At 39.4% G+C, this 23,403-nt stretch overlaps 1 protein-coding gene and 1 long non-coding RNA gene across 4 annotated transcripts in view; one reads left to right on the top strand and one right to left on the bottom strand.

Moving 5' to 3' along the window:
* Positions 1-1,407: 1,407 nt before the first annotated feature.
* On the bottom strand, positions 1,408-7,894 carry LOC145460030 (uncharacterized). Of its 3 annotated transcripts, XM_080338438.1 has the most exons (8): positions 7,628-7,894; positions 6,800-7,456; positions 5,965-6,111; positions 5,516-5,889; positions 5,155-5,460; positions 4,023-4,194; positions 3,556-3,644; positions 1,408-2,220 (listed from the first exon to the last, which is right to left on the bottom strand). In XM_080338438.1, the coding sequence occupies exons 4-8, from the start codon at positions 5,567-5,569 to the stop codon at positions 2,128-2,130; spliced, it is 714 nt and encodes a 237-aa protein (XP_080194564.1). In that variant the 5' UTR covers positions 5,570-5,889; positions 5,965-6,111; positions 6,800-7,456; positions 7,628-7,894; the 3' UTR covers positions 1,408-2,127. The 3 variants fall into 3 exon arrangements, with proteins under 3 accessions (XP_080194564.1, XP_080194563.1, XP_080194565.1); XM_080338437.1 differs by lacking the exon at positions 7,628-7,894 and having other exon boundaries at positions 6,800-7,549; XM_080338439.1 differs by lacking the exons at positions 1,408-2,220; positions 3,556-3,644; positions 7,628-7,894 and adding an exon at positions 3,652-3,949 and having other exon boundaries at positions 6,800-7,549.
* Positions 7,895-12,740: 4,846 nt separating this feature from the next.
* The window catches only part of LOC145460035 (uncharacterized), a 102,016-nt gene continuing 91,353 nt past the window's right edge, over positions 12,741-23,403 (top strand). The window contains exon 1 of the long non-coding RNA XR_013921678.1: positions 12,741-12,918. This is a non-coding gene — a long non-coding RNA (uncharacterized LOC145460035). The remainder of the gene's footprint in view (positions 12,919-23,403) is intronic.

Here is a 23,403-nt window from a genome sequence, read left to right as displayed (position 1 = left end):
AAGGCTACACAATTTTTCCACATTAGATTAGAATTAGCATTATATCTTCACAATTTGGTTCAAATCATATTATAGAATTGGAATTACCGAATTCGCGAAAGCTCGTTAATCGAATCAAGTTTAGTTCATACTTGCCTACGATATCGGGGGCCCCGGTTCATAACAAATCAGAGCTCATACTCATCAGAATTTTATTGGCAAATATCTGTACATCAAGCTTGGTTCGCTTCGCACTATACCAGGAGCGGGAAACTTCTCCAGTCGGCGAGCCTGATATGGAAAAATGTAGTAGGGGAGATGTGGTAACGATGAGACACTGGGACCGGAAATACTTGAAAAATTCTCGGTGATAATTACATAATTACAGTACGCGAATTTCTCGACAATGGTATGCCGGCAGAATCTTTCCTCACATGCAAAAAACTTCGACCTGCGTGTGTTATGGGGTCTGTGACAAATGATTTACGTTTTAGGGGGTGTAAAGTAAATTTGGATCGACATATACATTTTTCTATATCACCTCCCTGACTAACAAACCAGCCATAATTTTTGATGTGAAGTATAGGGCTTATATCAGGATATATAATGACACATATTTTTTGAATCAATACCATCCTTGAGTGGACTATTTTCAATTTAAGTACAATATTTATAGGGTGTGGGACCTATATGGTACCATAGCCAAATCAAGCAAAATAGATGGACAGCAGCAACAGAAACACACCTACATATATAGAGGCTGTAAATCACAGTTATTTGTGGTATTGTATCGCTATTACGAGGTATTTGAAAGTCAAAATGTCGATTTGCGGGTATAGTATGTATGTGGCATTAATTTTTGTAAGTTTGGGCGTAAATCAAAACGTGATTTTATTATCAACAATTTAGTTGATGATATCTATTTTATTTTTGAAGGTGGCGACGAAACATTGTACATTGACTTGCTGTAGCTTATATTATAGTACGCAACAAGACGAGTTGATAAATTTGAGTTTTTGAGCGTATATCTCATAGGTCCCATGGTCGTGTGCCTTTGGACCCACCGCCCAGCAAACACAAAACTTATTAAAGATATTTTTTAAACATCTTCCATGAGTTCAAAAGATGTCCTTCAATGAAGTGCAAAATATATACATTTGTCGACAGAAATGGATATATATAAGATGTCCTGTAGGACATCCTCAAAGATATCCTGATAGACATCCTCAAAGACATCCTGATAAACATCCTCAAAGATATCCTGATGGAGATCCTCAAAGATATCCTGATAAACATCCTCAACGATATCCTATAAGATATTTTTTGTACAATTCGACCCTGTGTGACCCTGAACCCTGGTTGGCTAAACCTGCTATATGCTGCACTTCACACATGAACGAATACGAATCCTCAGTTTTACAAATCATGTATGGCTTTTTGTTCTGTATTGCACCAGTTCAAAATACAAAAAAATGCATTTGACTAGACCTCGACGAAAAATTGGAATAAAAATGGATGAAGAATGAAGGTAAAATAATAGTCCCTGACATAACATACGTTAGCAAGAAGTAGGCCTTTTTGTTCAGAAGGAAAACTAATTGCCAATTTTAAAAATCAGCATGTATATTAGGGTTGTTCAAAAAAAAACTTTTTTTTCCAAATCGCACTCGCCTAGTGACTAAATCGTCAGGTTGTCCAAGAAAACGATGCACACCAAATTTGACTCAATTCCAACCAGTAACGGCCGTGCAATCTTGAATTGAAATTTTAAAATTATTATTAAAAATAAAAATATAAAAATTCTCAAATTTTTCTGTCAACCCCATGAAATTGTTGAGCTGTCTTCAAAGACGATGCAAAACAAATTTGAGTCAATTTCGGCTAGTAGAAGCGGAACTATTTGAGTTTTTCGTTGATAATTCCACAAAATTTCAATTCAAGATTGCACGGCCGTTACTGGTTGGAATTGAGTCAAATTTGGTGTGCATCGTTTTCTTGGACAACCTGACGATTTAGTCATTAGGCGAGTGAGATTTGGAAAAAAAAGTTTTTTTTGAACAACCCCAATGTATATATGGCTTTCTGTTCTGAATGAAATCAGTAAAAAACACGAAAAAAACATGGATGAAGAAAATACGTTAGCAAGAATTAGGCCTTGATACAGAACTGTGCAATCACTTCAGCCAATACTTCTGCCTCCTCGATAACAGTCTTGCTCATGTTTTCTCCTTTATCGTCGTCCTATAACATAAATGAATTGATTACTTTGATTGATTAGCAGTAGAGCAATAGTCATTATATGTGTTTGTTTGTGAGTAATGCGGGACGGTCATGTCAAGTCACATTCATCCAAGGATTCCGAACCGTCTTTAGGAAGTCACGACGAACTTGGTGGAGTGTGACAGCCAAGTCAAACTTTACCGTCTACTTCGACGACATTGTCGATTTAACTCTGCGCGCCAAATTTGGCTTAATTCCAACATATAGAAGCCAATAAACCAGGGGTTCTCAGCCATCTTTTGGGCGTGGCCCATTTTCGGGTTTGAAAATGTTCTTGAGACCCATCTCTTACCACAGAGTAGCGTCGTAGTCCTTTTCAATGTGTGGTAATCGCCACCACCAATTTGCATATTTCTCTATTATAAGCACCTTTTTATCTTACTAATCATATTTAAATGTAGACCTACAGGGACAAAAAATCGCGCAAAGCACGACAAAAATCTACTTCAACAAACGACCAACAAAGTAATTTTGGGTTCAGTCGAGCTCCCCTAATTGGGTGTTTGGAGTGTGACGGCCCTGGAAGATCGTATAACTCATCGTTATCGTTCTGGGCCAGCTTCAAACATTTCTTTGGTGAACGGGATACTATAGCTAGCTGTAAAATGTACCTAATATATATACCAGCGAAGTTTCAAATCCCTAATTTTGTATCTCAATGATTTGACTTCTACACGTTGGAATTGAGCCATATTTGCCATGCATCTTGTTCGCCACCGAAATAGCCGACCCAATGCTCCCTCTAATTTTTGACGAGTCTGCACACACTCACCAACTCACAGTAGTGCATAACGACTAAAAAAAATGACATCACTTCAGATTTTTTCTGTGCGCAGAGACCAACTAAGCACTGTGCAATTGCGCACGTGCGCAGTGCAGCTTAGAGGGAACATGGGTCAGGCAATAGCAATCTGAGCCCCCCACGCGGTACAAATGCGACCAGTTGAGGATGAACTTGCTTCCCGTGTAGAAATGTGAATTGAAAGGAGTTTGAAATGAGTGACGGATTATTGGCAAAAAAGTTTTGGAGACATTGGTTCGTGGTTCCACCGCTAAATCTGAGCAAGTGTAACGAGATGATCAAAAATTTATGCAAGCAAGACCAACAATTTTGACAAAATTAAATGACTATAAATTTTTTTTAAATGACATCACGTCAAAGTTTGGGAACCACTGGTATAGTGTTCTGAAGATGAATGGAAGCGGCCCTGGAGGTAGCAACGATTCAGTTACTGTCAAATGATATGATAAAGAACGCAGCTGTCACACAGACGTCAGATTCATAAACAAAATTACCTTGCAAGCTCCAATAACAGTTAGAAATCGTCCCACTTTGGTTGTAATTGTTGTACTCTCGGCCTTAGGATGAGCCACTTTACATGCTCCTTCAAAGATAATATAAGTAGATCAGGGGCTGCATTACAAAACAATGCGGCAAATCGGAATCTCCGCCAGCGGTAACAATCTCTCTCGAATGTGATCACCCCATAGTGTCAAAATTGGTATTTCAAAACATTCCAGACTCAACACCGAGTTGCGCAATCAACGCACTTGTTTGTGATTTTGCCATGTCGGCAATGTCAGTGGAAGATGACTTCAAACGAGGGCTTATAAGGCTGTGTGGTCAGCAACGATTTGCAATTTAGCTGCGATGATCTTTCACAAGAAGGGAAAGCAAAATACCTTAACTCTGTATAAATGCTCTCGAAGGCATTGTTATCGAGGGTTTTGTAATCTCGATTGTAATATCAGTAACAACTTACGTGTAATAGTCTTGTAAAGAGTAAAATTTTGAAAACTTCTTTTTTGTCCATTTTTGCTTCTTTGACCTTTTAGGCTGAACAATTGCCACACATCTTTTACAGCTATGCTTGTCATGATATTTCTGACCGTTGAAGCCAATTGTTCACCGTGAAGTCCTTTCAAAGCAGATACCTGTAGTACAAAATACAAATGGCTCTGCCTTACGATAGTGGTGTGAACCAGAATGAAAAATAACTAGATCAGCCCAAAAAATAAGTAGGGTTTCGATATTTTTCGAATTCACTAATATAGCATCAATTCATCATGGCAAAGTACATGCATAAATGACGATTATACCCCCAAACCCCCCTCTGGCTACGCGCCTGCATAAACATCAAATAACTTGATGGAACGTTGATCTTGACGAGAGGTTAGATCAGGGTGGGCAACTTCTCCAGTCGGCAGGCCGGATATAGGAAAATTAAGTACTTGGGCACCGGATTGCTGAATCGATGCATTATTCGTCCATTTATCCACAAGGAATATATCGTATCTAATGAATGTATTTTAACGACAGCAATGTCACTTCAAAGCCATTTCTCGCCGATAATGGAGAATACAATGTGGATTTGAGAATAACATTGTCATGTAGGCAATCTCGATACTGAATTCATGCGGCCTGCGTCCTCTACCAAATTCAAAAAGTGGCCTACAACCCATTTTGAGTTGGCGCCCCTGGCATAAGCGGTGCCTTACAATAACCTAGAAGTGTGCCGTGCTACAAGTCGGCGGTTACGGAATCAAAAATAGGAAATATCAGCCTGCTGACCATTGAAGTCGACAAAAATCATGATTACCACAGACCACATTAGGTTTGATTGCATCGTCAATGCCGATAATGCAAGTCTTCTCGCTTCAACGAACTTACGCGTAAGCTCCACTCTCGCAACGCTGCGCATACACGTATAATATAATAACATAGTCGTAGTAAGGAATTAGTGGGGAATCTCGGCAAACTGGGGCGGGGCATTATCATGTCATGTAGGACAGAAAACTGTCGGCGGGCCGGACAAAATCACTTCACGGGCCGTATGCTGCCTGCCCCTGGGTTAGATACTCCGGCTAAGTTTGCTCTAATCGACAAAATCATACCAGTTCAGATTTCTTGCAATCGCCGTCAGTCAAGTTCTTTTCCAGTTGTTCCAGCTGAGATACGGTTTGACAGGGGTTTTCAATAAGATCTTCAAGCAAGATTGGGGCTGTTGTACTGTGTTTATTTTTTGAGTCGTCGATGATGTGACCTTTACTTAGATCCATCATCTGGTTCATCTGCTTGGAGCAGAGGTCCATCATCTGGTTCATCTGCAACTTGATGTCTTTGATGTCTTTACGCATCAGAGAAATATATAGAGTGGTCACTGTGTGCAGATGTTGGAGTTGATGAAGAACATGGAGGAGCTAAAAAATTATTTAAATTCAAAAAAACTGGATTGATCATATGCGATAAACTTACCATTACTTTGTGATATGCCTTGTTGTTGACAGTCAGAATTTTGCAGTTCAACATTGCTTACAAATGAAGGATCGTCTGGAAAATAGAGCGACTCTATTGCTTAAATTCGAGAATGAATCAAAATGTTAGGAGCTTAGTGCATTGGTTGATTCCCTGCAACTGGCCGCTACATTCAATGTTGGGATCATGCTGTTGAACACTCTCCTCACTTGATGATGGCAAACTTGCATTTGAAGCATCATTAACAAGAGCACTTTTGCTTGTCACACTTTCATCGCCAGAATCAGGAGGTGACCGCACTCTTGGAGTTGGTATAGGCATGCCTTGTGTCTGAATACTTGGGTTACGTATTTTCTTTGAAGGAACAGCATCATCTACAAAGTATGAAAGTTATACATATGTCACTTCTGCGTATAACATATTAGGCAGAATAACAGTGTAGGCTATACCTTGATTATCAGATGACATGGACTTGTCAAAAAATCTTTTGGCGGCTGACGTTTTCGGTTAGGCCGTTGTAGGTCCTTATGAAGCGGAGGGCAAGCTACTATTGTCTGCAACTGCCCTCACATCACGAAAGGCCTTGACCCATAAATCTAAAACAGATGGATAATATAGATGGTAAGTTTCCAGATTTATCAAACTACTGGATTTGTAAACAGCGCAACTAGATCTAGAATTACTCAAATTTGAAAACTCGCACAAACTTGAAAAAACGATATTGTATCGCACACGCAAACATAGAACGGCTAATGAAATACTGTACGCAAGTAACTGTATATATAGCTTAGTGGTTCCCAACCTTTTTCGGTGTCAGGGCCAAATTTAGAATTTCAGAGTATATAGTTGGGGCCGCACGAATTCGTGACTGCTTTAGATCAATAAAAAGTTCACAAAATAGAGTAAAATCGAGGAGAACTGCTGCTGGGTTTTGCCTCAGCGTATTCAACCGTGAGTCACGTGTTGTACATCTATTCGTAGATTAGTTATCAATACCTATATACAGTAGTGACATAACGTTAGCACTCTACTCAGAACTTTTCTGCAATCCTAATTCACAACTCCAGACTCCAAGCTAAGCAAGAGAATTTTATAAATATAAATTTTATATCATAAATCGATTTCTTTAAATTTTTGTGGGGGACGCAAGACGGCTAGCTCGAGGCCGCGGTTGGGAATCACTGGTATAGCTACATGCTACAGTCTCATTTTTGTCATGATTCAAGTCATCCCAACACTGGTACTGAGTAACGGTAAACCTTCACAAATTATGAGTTGACTTACCGGATGAGCATTTGATACGTATTTTGTACAGAGTCCAATTGGCCATGTCATATTTCACTTGACGATGATGAAACGATCCGTCCCGTCAAATCGGCGGTTCTAGCTCGCTTGAACCGTAGCCACTCTTTCTGGTATTGCCTATACGTCTGTGCTTCCCCCGTCTTATTTTATATCTGGGCATTACCACGTTGTAGCTGAGCTCCCACTACACTATTATAGACAAAAGTACAAGAACATTCGATCACAATGAATGATTTTAGCGACCACCATCTGATGATATTATATAATCCAGCACTGTCACAACTGACAATAACTTATACGATATTCGCAAAAGTGCAAACCAAGTTCTATACTTTGTGACATTATACCATTCACTATATACCTATGTTTCGTATCAAGCATATATAAATTACCATCTACAGTTCAGTTTTCAGTAATCCTCTGAAGGAATATGGTTGGTTGAGCCTTAATTTACCACGATTAATTCCAGAACGCAACTAAACCTAACATACGACTGCGTAGCTGTAAGCCTCCATTACGAGAGCGCTTTGTCTGACAGTATTTCGCGCCGAAACTTATGTGAACTCGCAAGGGAGAAATGGCCTCTCGTTTACACTCCGGATCAGAAGCCGGAGTCGTAGCAGGATTTCAGCCGGACTGGATGCGGATTCTGAATTTATTTCGACAGTCGGATTTTGGCAACATTCTTAATTATAATCTTAAATACGACATCATGATTTTGGCAGAATTTTTTTGGATGCAGAACCGGAAATTCTCCAGTCGGATTCTGCGGACTTTCAAATTTCCTTCCAAAATTTGGGAACCGACCAATTCCAATCAAATACAACCCAACCACCGAAAGCAGCGGAGGTGGCGGAGCGCGAGGATGCGGGCTAATATGATATTTAATTTTAGTCTGCAAAATTGCAAGAAAGAGCGTGACACTAGGTGGAACATACGGTAGTGACACAGGTGATTAATCGCCCCATGAGAGTAAAAGTTCAATATAATCTACTGTACATTTATAAACACCACTCTACCATAGTAGGAAGCAATAATCGAATTTGATATTCCTAACAAATATATTTTCAGTATTCGACAAAATTTGGCCAAAAAAAGTTGTGGTTCAGCACAAGGTATGCACATAGCAATTTACAACGTAGCTACGTTACAAATTGCTATGGTATGCACAGGATATGATTTGGACTTGACTGGACAAGAACAAGATATATTTAAGTCGTGCTTCAGCACAAGGTATGGACAAGATATGATTTGGACTTGACTGGACAAGAACAAGATATATTTAAGCCGTGCTTCAGCACAAGGTATGGACAAGATATGATTTGGACTTGACTGGACAAGAACAAGATATATTGATGTCGTGTTTCAGCACACAAGGTATGGACAAGATATGATTTGGACTTGACTGGACCAGAAAAAGATATAGTTAATTCGTGCTTCAGCACAAGGTATGGACAAGATACGATTTGGACTTGACTGGACAAGAACAAGATATATTTAAGTCGTGCTTCAGCACAAGGTTTGCACAAAGATATGATTTGAACATGACTGGAGATGAAAAAGATATATTTAAGTCGTGCTAAAGCACAAAGCATGCACAAGATATCATTTGAACCTGGCTGGACAAGAAAAAGATATCCTGACAGGTTCAAAAGACATCTAGTGTTTGCTGGGCGGGTGGGGACAGATGATACGTTTATAAATATTTTTTGAAAAAGGCGGATATTCATGTAACTGTACCCGATAGATAGGTAGAGCTTGTATCGAAGTGTCGAGGCAGCAACAGATCTGCTATTCTCGGCTGAAGATTTGAGGGCCAGAGATCATTTTGCAATTTTTGATCCGTCGGTACCACATCTCCCCTACTTGGTGGGCCGGATTCGTGAATCGATACATGAATCGCTTATTTATCAACCTATACGAGGAATAAACGGATTTAATTTAACTTCAACCATAGAAACCAAGAACAATATTGAATGAATTTATTAACGTGTAATAGGCTCGCTAGCCTAATTCATTAGCTGTTGAAGTCAATGAGACATCTGTGATCGATTAAAGTTGTCAACAAGTTCTTTGAACTCTGGCTGCATGTCAGTAAAGACTGCACGTGAACATCAGTTAGATTGGAACGCAGCTATGTCTTGGTACTATTCAAAGTCGAAAATATTGATCGCCAACGAATGTAGTTTTATGGCCATATTTATCAGGATGGAAAACTTGGATTCATTATGAGACGCATGGCAATAACTATTGTGTTCGTGCATGGCCTATACTAGGCCTGGTCCGTGCCGCCTTTAGATATATAATACACTTATATCAGTTCAAATATCACTTTGATCCGTTTTAGGGAAAAGCGGATTTTAGAATAGAATTAAAATGTGAGGATAGAGACATTTCACAAATTAGATAAGATAATTAGAAGAAGAATTAGAGCAAAGAAACATTTCACGTTTTCTATTAGAGTTAGATTTACAGCGTTTCGCGCTAATTAGTCTATATCAGGGGTGGGCAAACTTTTGAGCTCGCGGGCCGCATTCAACATCTGAATCCATTCGCGGGCCGCACTATATAAAATGGGATTATAAACCAAAACGCAATAAAGGTATTTGATTTTATAGTGAGGACATGGAGATGATATTTCAAACAAACCAAACATTGCTTTGATGATATCGTACACGCGTCAGAAAGATAGTGGCTAGATTTCATAGGCTGGTCGACCTCAATAACCAATTTGTCAAAACTATAGAGATGAAAGTCGGTTGTCCCGATTCTTAGAACTGGATTGAAATATAAAATCTGTGAGCAGCGATCTGTTCATAGATTTACCATTTTCACTTTTGGCTCAGTTCTAGGACACATAATGCTCACAGAATCATAACCATGTTAGCTCCAAACACGCTTCTACTATGTGTGGATAAAATATAAATGCCCCAATTCTACGCATACATAGAACGAATCTACCTAAGACACGTGCGAATCGGATTTTATAAGCACTTTACTGAAATAGTTAAAACTGGAGTGGCCAATCTGAAATCCCACTCGTGATCCGAATTATGTCAATCTCGTTTAGGATTTCTGTGATGTTTAGCAGTTGAAACCTTTCAAACTTTGTGGGCCTTGAGATCGGGCTGTCGCGCCAGAAATTAAACATCAAAAATAATATTGGAAGTATTTACCTTAGAACAGTGGTTCTCAAACTTTTGAAAACTCGCCCCCCCCTTATGATGGTGAAAGATTTCGCGCCCCCTTATCGTCATGTCACAAAACGCAACCAGGTTGCTAGCAAACCTAACTGATAGTTTGATGGCATGGAAGGTTACGACTACGGATGAGAGATTTTCAAATGTGAAATTCAAACTAAACACAGAGAAACAGCTATGAAACTGTTGGTAAATCGCGCGGAGCGCGAACATTTTTTTTGTCGAGCTCAGCTTCGCGCCCCACTGCTGATGCTTTCACGTCCCTCAGTTTGAGAACCACTGTCTTAGAATTATCACGGTGAAATATACTAAGAAATAGTTTAATCAGGCCCCTGCATTATTTCGATTTTTAGTACCCATTTTTATCAATATTTTTAAAAAGTTTCTTTAGACTCTCGCGGGCCGCACAGAACGGTCTTGCGGGCCGCATGTGGCCCGCGGGCCGTAGTTTGCCCACCCCTGGTCTCTATAGACAAGTAGACTTATCTATAGTTGTCCAAAGCTGGCTGTCACCTTTCAAAACTCCATCACGGTATTTCCGCGCATTGTGAACACCATTGTCCGTCGCCAGATTACGATTTTCTTTATTCTGCATTGTCGGATTTCTCGATAATATCCATTTTTCTCCTCGCTTATAATTGCGCTGCGCGATACTGCCTTGTTCCGCGCCCTCAGCGCGAACTTTTTCCAAAATCTCCGCCGTGTGGTTGTAATGGTCGGTGCACGTTATGTAGAAAGCCACGTCGCTCGAGAACAAGATTAGCGGGAAGATGACGCAAACAAACGTTACGAATATGCTGAAAACCCACGAAAAGGTGTCGGCTTTGTTTTCTCTTCCGGGTTGACAAATCCAGTATGGTACGATTCGAAGCTCTGAAATACACAAAGAAAAGTGTCAGAGAAGCAGATTTGAACAAATTAGATTAGATTAGAGTTGGAATTATAGATACACAGTTTTTCCAAATTAGCTACACCTTATTTTTTTCGAATTAGATTAGAATTACTGAACTGGCGAAAACTTGGACATTGAATGAAGCAAGGTTTATATCAAATGAGAACTCATCCTCATAAGATGGGCGACTTATTTTTACTTAAAAAAACGGAAGATTGTGACCTAAAAAAATGAAAATGTTGACATTTTTTGACGTTAAAACCTAATTTTGACAAAGTTTAGCCCTCAAGTATGTAAATTGGGCGTTTTCGCAATTAATGATAGAACTGTGCTACTTTTCTTCATTTCTGGTTGAAACTGTCCGCCCTTACAAAGTAGCCTGGCCTGAAAAAACTTTGTGACTTGAGAAATGACATATATTTGCATGAAAAAACTTTATTTTACCGAAATCTGGACCTATGAAGAATTTCAGTAGTTGCATTAAACATTATGGTACAAATAAATATAACAAATAAATAAATAAAGCGCCTGTCACAGTTCACGAAATGACTACCCAAGACGCAAAACAATTTACCATTTGGGTGCGTGAGAAACTTTCTTGGAAACTCTCGCATGGAAAATAGTTGAAAAAGCTAACACGACTACTTACTTATACGATATAATTCAGTATGCGCAGATACAAGTTGCGTTACAATCGCGAAGTTCAATGGTGACAGACCCGCATTTATTTGATGTGTACTGCGCAATAGTGTATTGGTTCAGTGGATGCAGACCGAATTTCGACTGTGCGGTCGGGTTACCAGATGTCCTGTTTTTTGAAGAAATCGAAAGTCTCTTCGGTGGATGCCCAAAGGTCCTTTTTTCGAAGTTTGTCTTCTTTTTGTAAAAAAAAAAGTGTTAAAATACTTGCAAAAAATGAAACGAAAAATACGGGTATCTCGGGAGCGAGATCGAACAAATGATTTTTCTTTAATCAATCCATGTAACATTGGATGAAACGGGTATTACGGGAGTCGAGTCGGAAAAATGTCCTTTGCTCATTTATTTTTCAAGTACACCTAATGCTATCACTTGAAAAAATTCCAAGAATCTCCTGTTTTCTCCTTCGGTATCATAGCTTTTAAAAATTTTGAAAAGTGTCCTCTCTTTCGAATCTCAATATATGATAGCCCTACAGTAAGGACTAAAATCGCTTATTCGAAAAAAATCAAAGAAGACTATCTTGTTTAAATTTACAATTGAATGATATATTCATGTTGAAATAATCCCGGATATCTTCGACTGCCACTCGTCTGGGGTAATCGTCAGCAGCTAGCAGGGATTTCGAATGAACTTTCTATACAGAACAGATGGCTTAGGATCAATGTACTCTTTTTATGTGATGCACGAACTCCTGGTAGCACAAGCTGGGATGCTGGATTTTGATAATAGTCGGCTCCAAAGTGCATAAATGAAAGGACGAACGACCTCTCTCGACGACACGAAACCTGTCGTTCCAATCTTTCGTACAAATATAAAATTATCATTCAATAAATGTTCACCAACAACAGAGCTCATGGCCGTTGCATGTTCTTATTCAAGCTTCAGCGGATGAATTAGGGGCAGCCTTTTCAGTGAGCTTGATGCAGACGTTATAATAAATCTAGGGGCATGTTGTTTTATACCGTCATGCAAATGCTGTGTCGTTCTTCTCACGTAGCCACAATCACAGTGGTACTTAAATTCAAAGATGACATTAATTTGTTGAAATGCAGGAAGAACGTCTATGCTAGTATCAGGGAATATAGTTGGAGTACTTCTTGGAGGTACAGAACTTCAATATACAATTAAATAGTATATTCATATTGAAATGAACCCGAATATTTTCGGCTGACACTCGTCAGGGGTAATCGTCAGCAACTAGTAGAGAATTGGAAAGAACATTGTATATCAACAATCGTATCACAAAATATGACGTCACCAGCATGAAATTTCGAATGAGAGAGCGTTCAATGTACTATTTTTAGGTGGTACACATGGTACAACAAAAGGAGTTCGTGTACCACCTAAAAATAGTACATTGAACGCTCTCTCATTTGAAATTTCATGCTGGTGACGTCATATTTTGTGATACGATTGTTGATATACACAGCACCGTAACTGCCGCACCCCAAACCCCCCAATTGGGGGGGCCCGAGCTCGAAGGGGGCCCAAAATTATTTCGTGAATTAGCATAAATCATAGCGTATTTTTTGAAAATTTATGCAAATTTTTCAAAATATTTTCGCGCTGCGCGCGATTTCAAGCAGTCATTTTTCTATGTTATTAGATATTGGGCCATTACCGCGCCACGGCCCACCAAGACATACAATCAAGTTTTAGGCCATATAACATGCGACTCCAAGAAGTGTGCCAGAACGATCGGTAGCGAGAAAAGCTTGGCCGAAAAGGTCTATGCCCTTATGCAGACCGAAAACTTCGTTATACAGGCTATACAAAATACATATAGGTTCAATTGTCCATAGGCTCCTGAATGACTGGCGCCGAATGTTCCTGTCTTTGCAACCTGAACCTCGCGAGACAATTACCATCCCGCTGGGGAAAATTTTATGCCAGTGAAGAAATACCAATTTGAAATCGTGTGCGTCTCTTAGTTTAGAAGCCTACGTTTGGGCAATTCTATATTTTTTGATATAGCAGACTGGAAGTCACGAAATAACACCATAACGAAGTCATATCAACGGGTCCGCCCGCCCGAAGATGTTTAATCAATACTTACGGGCCCTCCCGTTTTCAAGACACTTCACTCAGCTCAACCGGTAAATCTAATTAAGTGAGTAGAGAGGACAATAAATTGATAGCATAATATATATGCAATCACCGATCTGATTGACCGATTTTATCATAAATTATCGAAAATTTTCGCGCCTCGCTATCGCTCGGCTCACAATACAGAACAGATAATTTCGTGACAAACGCGAACAACGTGATGGGTGCCTGACGAGGTGCTGTTTGATTATTATTGAGTGGTCCTACCTTTTCAAACACACCTCACTCAGCTCTACCGGCAAATCTGATTACGTCAGCAGAGAGAAGATAAAAATTGATAACAAATACGCAATTCCCGATCATACTGACTGATGAAATCATAAATTTTCCGCGCTTCGCGCGCTTGGGCGACAAAAACTGATGCACTAAACAAAGTCCCAAAGTTTAAGAAGAATAGTGGTAAACAGTGTATCGCCGGAGGGGGGTCTGGGGGGCGAAGCCCCCCAGAAGTTCGGTCTATAACCCTATGGGGGGCCCAAGACCAAAGTTTTGGGGGGGGCCTGACGAATTGCTGTTACGGCCCTGGATATACAATGTTCTTTCCAATTCTCTACTAGTTGCTGACGATTACCCCTGACGAGTGTCAGCCGAAAATATTCGGGTTCATTTCAATATGAATATACTATTTAATAGTTGGAGTACTTTCTTGTTTATGAGAACTAATATCATTTGAAATATTCCCAAGGGTTATAACTTGTGGATTACGCTGGTCCACACGATTTTTGCGCCAGGACTTCTTTGGGTGAATGATAGTAGGATGGTGTGAACCTCTAAAAGGTTCAAGTTCGCGTGAACGCGAACCTTCTTGAAAGGTTCTGTGTGAATGCGAACGTAACCTCATGACGTCAGGTGATGTCGTATTGCTAATTCCAACCCTACACTTCAGGGAAGTTATAGCCTATATTAATGTGCAGTGTACACGATACCTATCGACGACTCATGCCACATATGGCCACAATGCTGAAGTACATACTGACTTTTTAAATGTCGCAAAATGCATCAACTGGGGCAATCAAATGATATAATAATCCCATAAAATCAAATATCTTCCGTCGCTTTGCCAACAATTTCGACCAGAACTTGCTAGGGCATATAAGCGTACGCGTTAACGGTGTTCCAGACTGCGTTGACATTGAGCTGAGTGTAAACGGGTTTTTATACTTGCTACCGATATTACCCCATTAACAAGTTATACAGCAGTAACCAACACCTCAATCGCTCAGATTTGGTTTTTATGATACAATAAACATATGAAATCGAGATTGACCCCGTACGGATGCTAGATATTTTACATCAGACAACGATATGAATGCTATTGATTGGTTGAATAAACGTCATTTGCTGACTACCTACATGTTTACTATATTTCGCTCTTGATTTTTTGTGTGATTTCGGGTCAAGCTCACTGCAAAGATTCACTAAATATTCATGAACGGAAAGCGGGATATTTCGAGCAAACTTTCGTAACAAAGCAAGTGAAACTTTTGAGATTGTCAAGGTGCATGCTCGTTTAGTGTTGATTCTTTAAACTGCCAACGCCATGCATGGAGTGGCCCGCAGTTGAAATGCAATAAATTTCAACTAAAAATGTTAAATTGACGTGAAAATTGTAATATATGAAAAATTTCCACAGTGCAGAGCCTACCAAGGTTAATTTGTGAACACGCGAACCTCTAAATTCGTGAGGTTCACACACAGAACGCGAACGTTAACCTCACGTTCACTGTCACACCATCCCTAGTATAGGAATGACGAACACATCACATTCATTCTCAAATAGCCTAAATATTTCGAGTTATGAGAGCAGGAATAATTTGCGCCGGATATACAGATGACTAGTGGTTAGAAACATTGGCTTGACAGGAATTATTATATATAAATGATTTCAGCATAATCAAATCCGCTCACTTATATCCTGATTTGAGTGCATTCGCGACCACATCCAGTCCTAAATTTAGGTATACCTACTTGGTTTGAGACACTTCTAGTCTGAAATAAACACAAGATGTCCAAAACATGATATTATATTCTCCCAAACCCACAACGGGTTAAAATTATTATCTGAGATATGGGTTTTGGTCTGTAGATGCGATTACATGTAAGCCTTTTTTAACATCGAAATTTCATTTCGTCTCGATATTATTTTACATATCTAGTATCGAGGATCGTTGACAATTTTATATTGCTCTCACTTCGATCAAGATTAAAGTCCTCAGTATTTTCATGTGGTATAGTGTGGGTGTACCATGTCATTAGTTATAACATTTAGTAGGCTATACACAACGGATATTAACTCGTTCCTTTCTTACTAATATCCGTTCGTGAAACTGTATATAATGGGGCTCAGATCGACAATAGAAAGTGCAAATAATACTCCACAGCTTCTTTGCCTTCTAATGAAAGTCGTAACAAACAATGTATTTATTTTATTGTGTCATTTGAATATTATGATAGAATGTAAGTGTACCTTTATTTACACTCGAATACGTTTCGGGTGTCACACTAAAGGGAATCAAAAGGTTTGAAAAGTGAAACCGATATGGATACCGATATGTAAGTTTCTATAACTCTGTAAGCCGAAATGGTGCACTGGTATCGGCCCCGGTATGTCAGCACGACCAAAAAAACATCATTGATATCAGTAAATGCCTCAACTAAAATTACAATACAGCGAATCGTACTGCTTTCATTAAGATGTGGACAAAAAATTATCGACGTTCCACTGACAACAAAGAAGATTTTAACGATTTGCAATAACGGTGCAGTGCTTCAGAGTGCCACACATATACTGTCGGTAATTTCGGCAATCAATGGATATAAATGATTTATCATCGCATATATTAAATGTCGCTTTTGCTGCAACTTTGCTCGGGGACTCGGATTATTAATCAATCGGCAGTCTGAAACCAAGTGTTACTCATTTAAATATCAGGGTATTCTTCTTCACTCAAATATAATTACCTGGATTTCTGGTATATACGAGTTGGTATTTTCGCTTTGAAGTAAAATCATTGTCTATTCAGGCGTATCACCGTAGGTACTGCAAAGCGATGTGTTTGTATGTGGGCTTGGGAATAGTAACACGTGATCTATGCAAATTGCATACAATAGTGAGGTGAAATTCTTTCTGGAGACTATAATACCATACGTTCCTGCTAATCATTGACGAGCCTTTGCTACGACGGAAACAATAAAACTACAACGTTTCTATCGGATTTGATAAGTTGTGCAAGACCGAAGGAGTGTTGGTGGCGCATTCTCTATACTATACACTCTAAAATCCGTGGAAGTGTTTTTCACAAGTTCTGTTACCATTTCAGTCCTCCGGATGTTGGTAGATCTTAGCTTACGTTGCAGATTATTCAAAGTTTGACTTCCACGATGACGGGCCAATTGCATTGAAACGACAGAGTAGATTGTGCTCACTGTGATATATCCACCATGGCTATACGGGAGCCAACGACGCTGGCAGCAGCGGATTATGCTGTGTTCATTATTATGCTTCTAATATCTGCTGCGATTGGAGTGTACTTTGGTTATCGCAATAGAAAATCCAAAGCCGGCGTTCAAGAATATCTCATGGGTGGAAGGTTCGTAAAGCATTCATTTATTTCTCCGCTTCGTCCCGAGCAATAGTAGGCCTAGGCGGGTTTCATTTCTCTGATGTTTGCAATCCGACCATCATTTACATCCCACGTCGACCTACGAGTGTAGGACCTTGTTTAGTTGAGGCAGGGTGGATTAGCGTACCAAGCCTTTTCACAAATGCGACAGCCAGTTGAACGTAGACGTTATCGTTTACTCGTGGTATGCAGGAAAATCCGATTACAATGCTGTTGCAGTACCGCAACATGATATTACCGCAAACTTGCGAAATTTTCCATCAGCTTTTCCCAGTCTTTTTATAGTCGATTTGCAAATGTTCCACGACCCAACTCTCAATTTGGCGTGCTGATTACTGATAAAATGTCAGCACCTCCACCCAAACCTACTCACGGCCTATGGCGACTGTGTGGGCAGTAATACCAATTATGCAATTATGAACTAGCCAATATCAGTCGACCAAGCAACGTATATAGGTCTTTTGGAAGTTTTTTTTTTATCTTGATCGAAGTAGTCAAGCAGTGCAATGCGAAATCCTGCGTCGCGCGAAATGCAGATAACCATATATAAATTATTCCGCCGCGCCGAGCCTGTTTGAATGTATACTTCTAGTACATAGCAATACCGGCTCACTTTTAGTTTTCCTGGAAGGTGAAATTCCCGTCCTCTTTATCTCTATGGACCCGATGCGCTATTCTTGATGATGGGGGCTAGACACCGCTTTTACATTATTGTAGGCGACTCTTTAAAATGATTATCCTACTGATCTGATGTCATTCTTATAACTCATTTCCGATCATCATTCATAATTTCCATATATTGATAACATTCATGTCGCTATTTGAGGTCGACGAACGCAAGGTAAATCCAGTGCGTTAGATGTTTATGAGGTCGGTGACCAGTAATCTTAAGCTCAACACACCTAACCATTATTTCTGCTATGATCGATACTGTAACAAGACTTTAAAATCATAATGCATAGAAAGAAAGATAGAAAAAATGTGTTATTAATCTTAATGTATGGTAGATGCATTTATACAGTATATAAAATAGATATACCCGACAGGGGCGTAGCCAGAAAAAATATTTAGGGGGGGCGAAAAATTCGATGACGTAAATGAGCCCAACCCCCTTAAAGATAAGTAAAAAATAGGTTAAAAACGATGGTCTTGGGCCCTTATTGGATGACTAACACAACATCTAGGGAAAATATTCCACTGATTCATAAAGTGACGTGATAATATAATGATTGTTGAAAACTCGGGGTGAATACTTTCACGCGATGCGCGAAAATTTTTCATAGTTAATGAATGAAATGGGCTCATTATATCGTTACTTGCATATTGCAAATACGTTTACCGGGAGAGCTGATAGAAGTGGTGTAATCGAACATTCAGGGGGCACACTTGAACTATGTTCATACCATACGGCAAGACTATTCAGGGCAGTGGTTCTCATCCGGAAGTCCGCAAATCATTTTCAAGAGGTCCGCGAAACCTTCAAATTTGCAAAATGATTCATAACGTAATTTTTAGTTTGTTTTAAATTAGAGAAATCACGAAGCACTTTCGCTTCATAACTGCTAAAACTTCAGGACTCACATAAACATAGAATGGTCGTCTGAGATGAAATATTCCACTGTTCAAGTCATTTTAATTGTAATATTGCCAATAGCCTACTCATACTAACATATTGCTGTTCAGGGATGTTTTGTTGGGATTTTGGTGCAGAGATCCATTTTCTCCTATGATATACACGACCGCTATTCCAGAATAACTTCTCGATGAGCTGTTAGATAGAAATGACTATGCTGGAAGTTATATTGGTCCATGTATGTTGCCATCATAGCCGCAAAGGTGTCGTCGGAAGCGTTACCTTCGCCACCACCTATCTTTGTGGAAATGGATTTTCGGCACTCGTTCATATCAAATCGCTGACATTAGGTGATGAACAATCAGTGTGAATTTTGGACCTGTCGCGCGGATCGTAAAATGTTTTTGGATCAATGAAATAATTTGATCAATAACATTGGTGCGTGAGTAAGTGGATTTCGGTCTTATTAATTACTTCGTTCAAGCACGGTTATTTATCAACCTCTGGTAAAGATTGACGCTATACTTTAAAGATTGGAATTGCTGATACATACCAGACCAAATTAAAGAAACTCCTTTAATCAGATTCGTGCGATTCCAAATTAGCACTTTTTAACGGTAGGCCAGTCGTATTTATGTTGGAGGGGCAGAAGGCGCCAGCCATTTAAGCACCCGAAAATCTATATCGAAGGCTTCGGAATACATGCGTCGGTTTTATAGTTGTCAATCATTTTGAGAGCGGACTTTGCGGACAGCCTACCTTAAATGTCTTCGTGTGTCCCGGTACGGCAATTGCCGGAACTCACAGTCACCAACCCCTTACTGTACTGACACCCCTAGACTCAATCAACCCAGCGAGCTCGGGCTACTTTCGTTTATGTACTGATACTGTTGTATTCTCATGAGAATGCAGCTAAATTCAATTATGGGTATTTGCAGAAGAATTTTTTTCGGGATTCCGATATTAGAAACAAGACGTGTATGGACTTGGACACTAAATCGCGCGAAGCGCGAAGAAATTTTTCAGGTTGCATTCATCCGCCCAAAAATAGTGTTATATTTATTGATTTTACGAAAAGTTTCCAAAAGTTTTGGGGGAGCGATCGCCCCTTATTCGCCCCTCTCTGGCTACGCCAGTGATACCCGATATAATGAAAAAGGAAGAGGTTAAAAACAAAATTTACGAAATACTACTGTTTCTAGTGATCATTCCTCAAAAAATATATTTGACAAATCGATTTATATAGGATATCGACGAAATATGGATTATCCACGATTTCCAATAGAGATCAAAAACACTAACCTCAGTACTCAACAATTTGCAAATTGCAAAGCTTTCCAAGAGCGCATGACACCATAATAAATTCAGAGTGCATGATACGTCAGAGGCGAGGATCATTTACAGATCATTGACAAGACCTTTAATCATATTATATCAGCGGCTCAACACGCGAGGATATTTGGTGTAACCGTAATTGCTAAAAACAATAAAATAACTTTGTTGTTTATTCTTGGTATTCCTTCAAAAATTACATCTATATTCAGCGCGAAATTGTAATACCATATGCACATATAATATATATACAGAGAGTAATGCGCCTTACACGGTATTCGCACATTATCTGCTGCAAGGCCGGGGATGTTATGTATTGTATATACAGATGGTCACCCAATGTTTCAAAATGAATCGAATCATCTTCGACTCCTCATCATGGTATATAAGCTCTGTCACTGCCCAAGTGCCCATTCCCTCATACTGTCCTAGAAATTCATAGTGTCGTTTGTTTGTAAATGCACAACGTTCGGCGTCTAAACATCCAGTCGTTTAAGTATCCGTGCTGGAGGTTATTTTGCTACGATTTGCATAAACATCATAATTTTTAATTCCTATCTTTTCGAGAAACGCTCTTTTAACCTTAGGAGAATAATAGCGGGCTGCCAAACATGATCGATATTCTGTCATTTCAGAGCGAAGACTACGAAGATTATTATTATTTCTGTATTTACCATGCTCACTTCATTATTATTCCCCTTGCGAATATGGTCATACAGGCATATTTTAGTCCAAATCTGGTAATGACGATTACCTACTCCTAGAGGTTACCAAAAAAACGTCGCAATTTTCATAGTTTCTTTGAATTTTCCAATTTACCAAACAGCACCGCTATACGAAGAGAACACGAAATATTTATGGGTTAATTGTAGTTATTTCATTTGAAAGCATGACTGCAGTCAGTTATATTATGACGAAAGTAACACAATAGAGTAAGAATAATTTCATTTGACACAATATGTTACTATTTACAAAACTAGAATTGAAGATGATTGTAATAGGCGATGAATGCACCGCATTGGCGGGGGAGATAGTGTAGTGGTTACGATAAGCGCCCAGCACGCAGGAGAACCGGGTTCGATTCCCGTCGGAGGCTTATCTGGGCTCCTCTTCCCCCGCCGTTGCCGTTCTTACGGCGACAAAAAAGCCCAGTAAAAGACCCGACGAAAGAAAGTACTCACAAGGAATGGAAAGAACTAGTAGAAAAGGACCCGGCTTCAAAGAAGATCAACATCGAAAAGAACTGTAACATCGGGCAGTTAGAGTAAAGGATCGCTACTGATGCGTGTCGTTCGACATCCTCCTATCTGTTCATGACATCGCATTGTGTCTTATCGCATTGTACATTGTGTGTGACTTGTTCAGATAAAAATAATAACCCAACAATGTTATGTTATGTTATTGGTAAAGCAAAAATATGTACTTAACATTACGTGAAACTGCTTTGGCAAATTTTTATGTCAATGCATAGAGAAAATTATACAGGGGCGTTGGAACTTGTATCGATTCACTGGCATGTTTTTTTCAATTCCTATCATATTTCACTTCTCCAAAACTTCCCCGCTTTGACCATTAAAACAATCTTTCCGCAAAGCGGTTTGCGGGGAGACAGGTAAGATACATTTAGCTAATTCGTGAGCCCATTTCTGAATAAAACATAAAGCCGTCATTTGTGTAACCACTCCGTCAAATGTAAACGGAGCGTGGGTGTACGTAATGATATTAAATATACAGAAATAGAAATAATCCCGTATAACCGTGTAGTTTTTTACTGTTGCCCACATTCTATGTCAGTGAAATGGCAAAAATGACACGGAAACTTCAAATAATTGCAAAATACGTGGGTTACGAAGGCATTGAATGAAGAGTGATACCAGAGATTTTATATACATCATTCGAATTTCCTTTACACTGTCAGTTGTCTAATAGCTGCATTTCACAACCCATTTTTCTAATCCTAGAGCAGCGAGCAGGCACTGAAATTTTCCATGTTCTTATTTGACAATTTCGTAGGAACGAACCGCAAAACCCTTTCGAAACATTTCGCAGAATTGCTCGATGAATCAGATGGAAATTGCATTGGTAATGCAGAATGAACCTAAGCTAAGATTCATTAACTAATCATGGTCCCCATGATTAGAGTTGTTTATGGTGATCAATTTACAATTCACAACGCGTATCTTTACGTCAATGAATGATCCTCTCAACGGAAATTTCAAAGAGATGACCGTGTGAATAAAATAGATGCTTTATCCGGTGTGCGATTCGTCGATTACATGCGACCAACAGCTGAATTCATATCCCACGATGCTTTGAGCATTGTTGAAGATTATCACGATTGCTGTTTTTGGTCATGGGTGGCGAAAATTCAAAGTGACATATAGACTGAGTCCTGCATCTAATTTCGCATAATAATATGAAGATTGCAGCGTGCATGCATAACATTCAATTCAATGTAAAATCGTTCGAGTCACACACAAAACCGCATCGTTTCTTTTAGCTTTCCCCACTACTAATTTCATTATAGGTGCAACTGGAGTAACCATCGTTTCGATAAATCTTCGTCATTTAATCGTGCGCCTTTGAGTTGGAGCCACTCCGTCCAGTCCAGGAAAATGATGACATACTCAATTTAGGTCGCCTGCTGGCCGGGTAAGTCTAGTGACTGCGAGCTGACCAGATAGATTGATAATAGCTTTCGATTCATTGACCCGGGGACAAACACTTTTATCTGGGATGTTTAGTCGAAAAAGAAACTGCTAAATCATGAGATTAAGAGTACATTTGCATTTAACAAACCCCTCACACTACACTCTGAATAACTTGCCCGGTTGACCAAAATGTATCTCTTCGAGTGTCCCTGTTGGAAGTCAATATACTCTGATGTCAACATGGTAAATTAGTTAGATCAACAATTGGTCTTTCCATGTGCATAAATTGCATACTTTACAGCAGTTACATACTATTTACTGACACACAACAAATTTGTTGCAGCGCTACCCCTACCGGTAGCATTCAAGTCCTAAATCAGAGTTGCCCTGTGAACATGACTTTCTGCGACCTAGAAGTCAGTATTCAATGAATGCTCTATCGCATAACGCCAAGACCTCTCATTTTAATAGTAAATGGGTCTCTTTGGACTCTACCGTTTCAAT

The sequence above is a fragment of the Botryllus schlosseri genome, unplaced genomic scaffold (genome assembly GCF_051294905.1).
Source record: "Botryllus schlosseri isolate E-star unplaced genomic scaffold, Bs_hap1 Bs32a, whole genome shotgun sequence".
NCBI classification, from domain to species: domain Eukaryota; kingdom Metazoa; phylum Chordata; class Ascidiacea; order Stolidobranchia; family Styelidae; genus Botryllus; species Botryllus schlosseri.
Note: the sequence above shows the minus strand (reverse complement) of the source record. Positions and strands in the feature narration are given on the sequence as shown.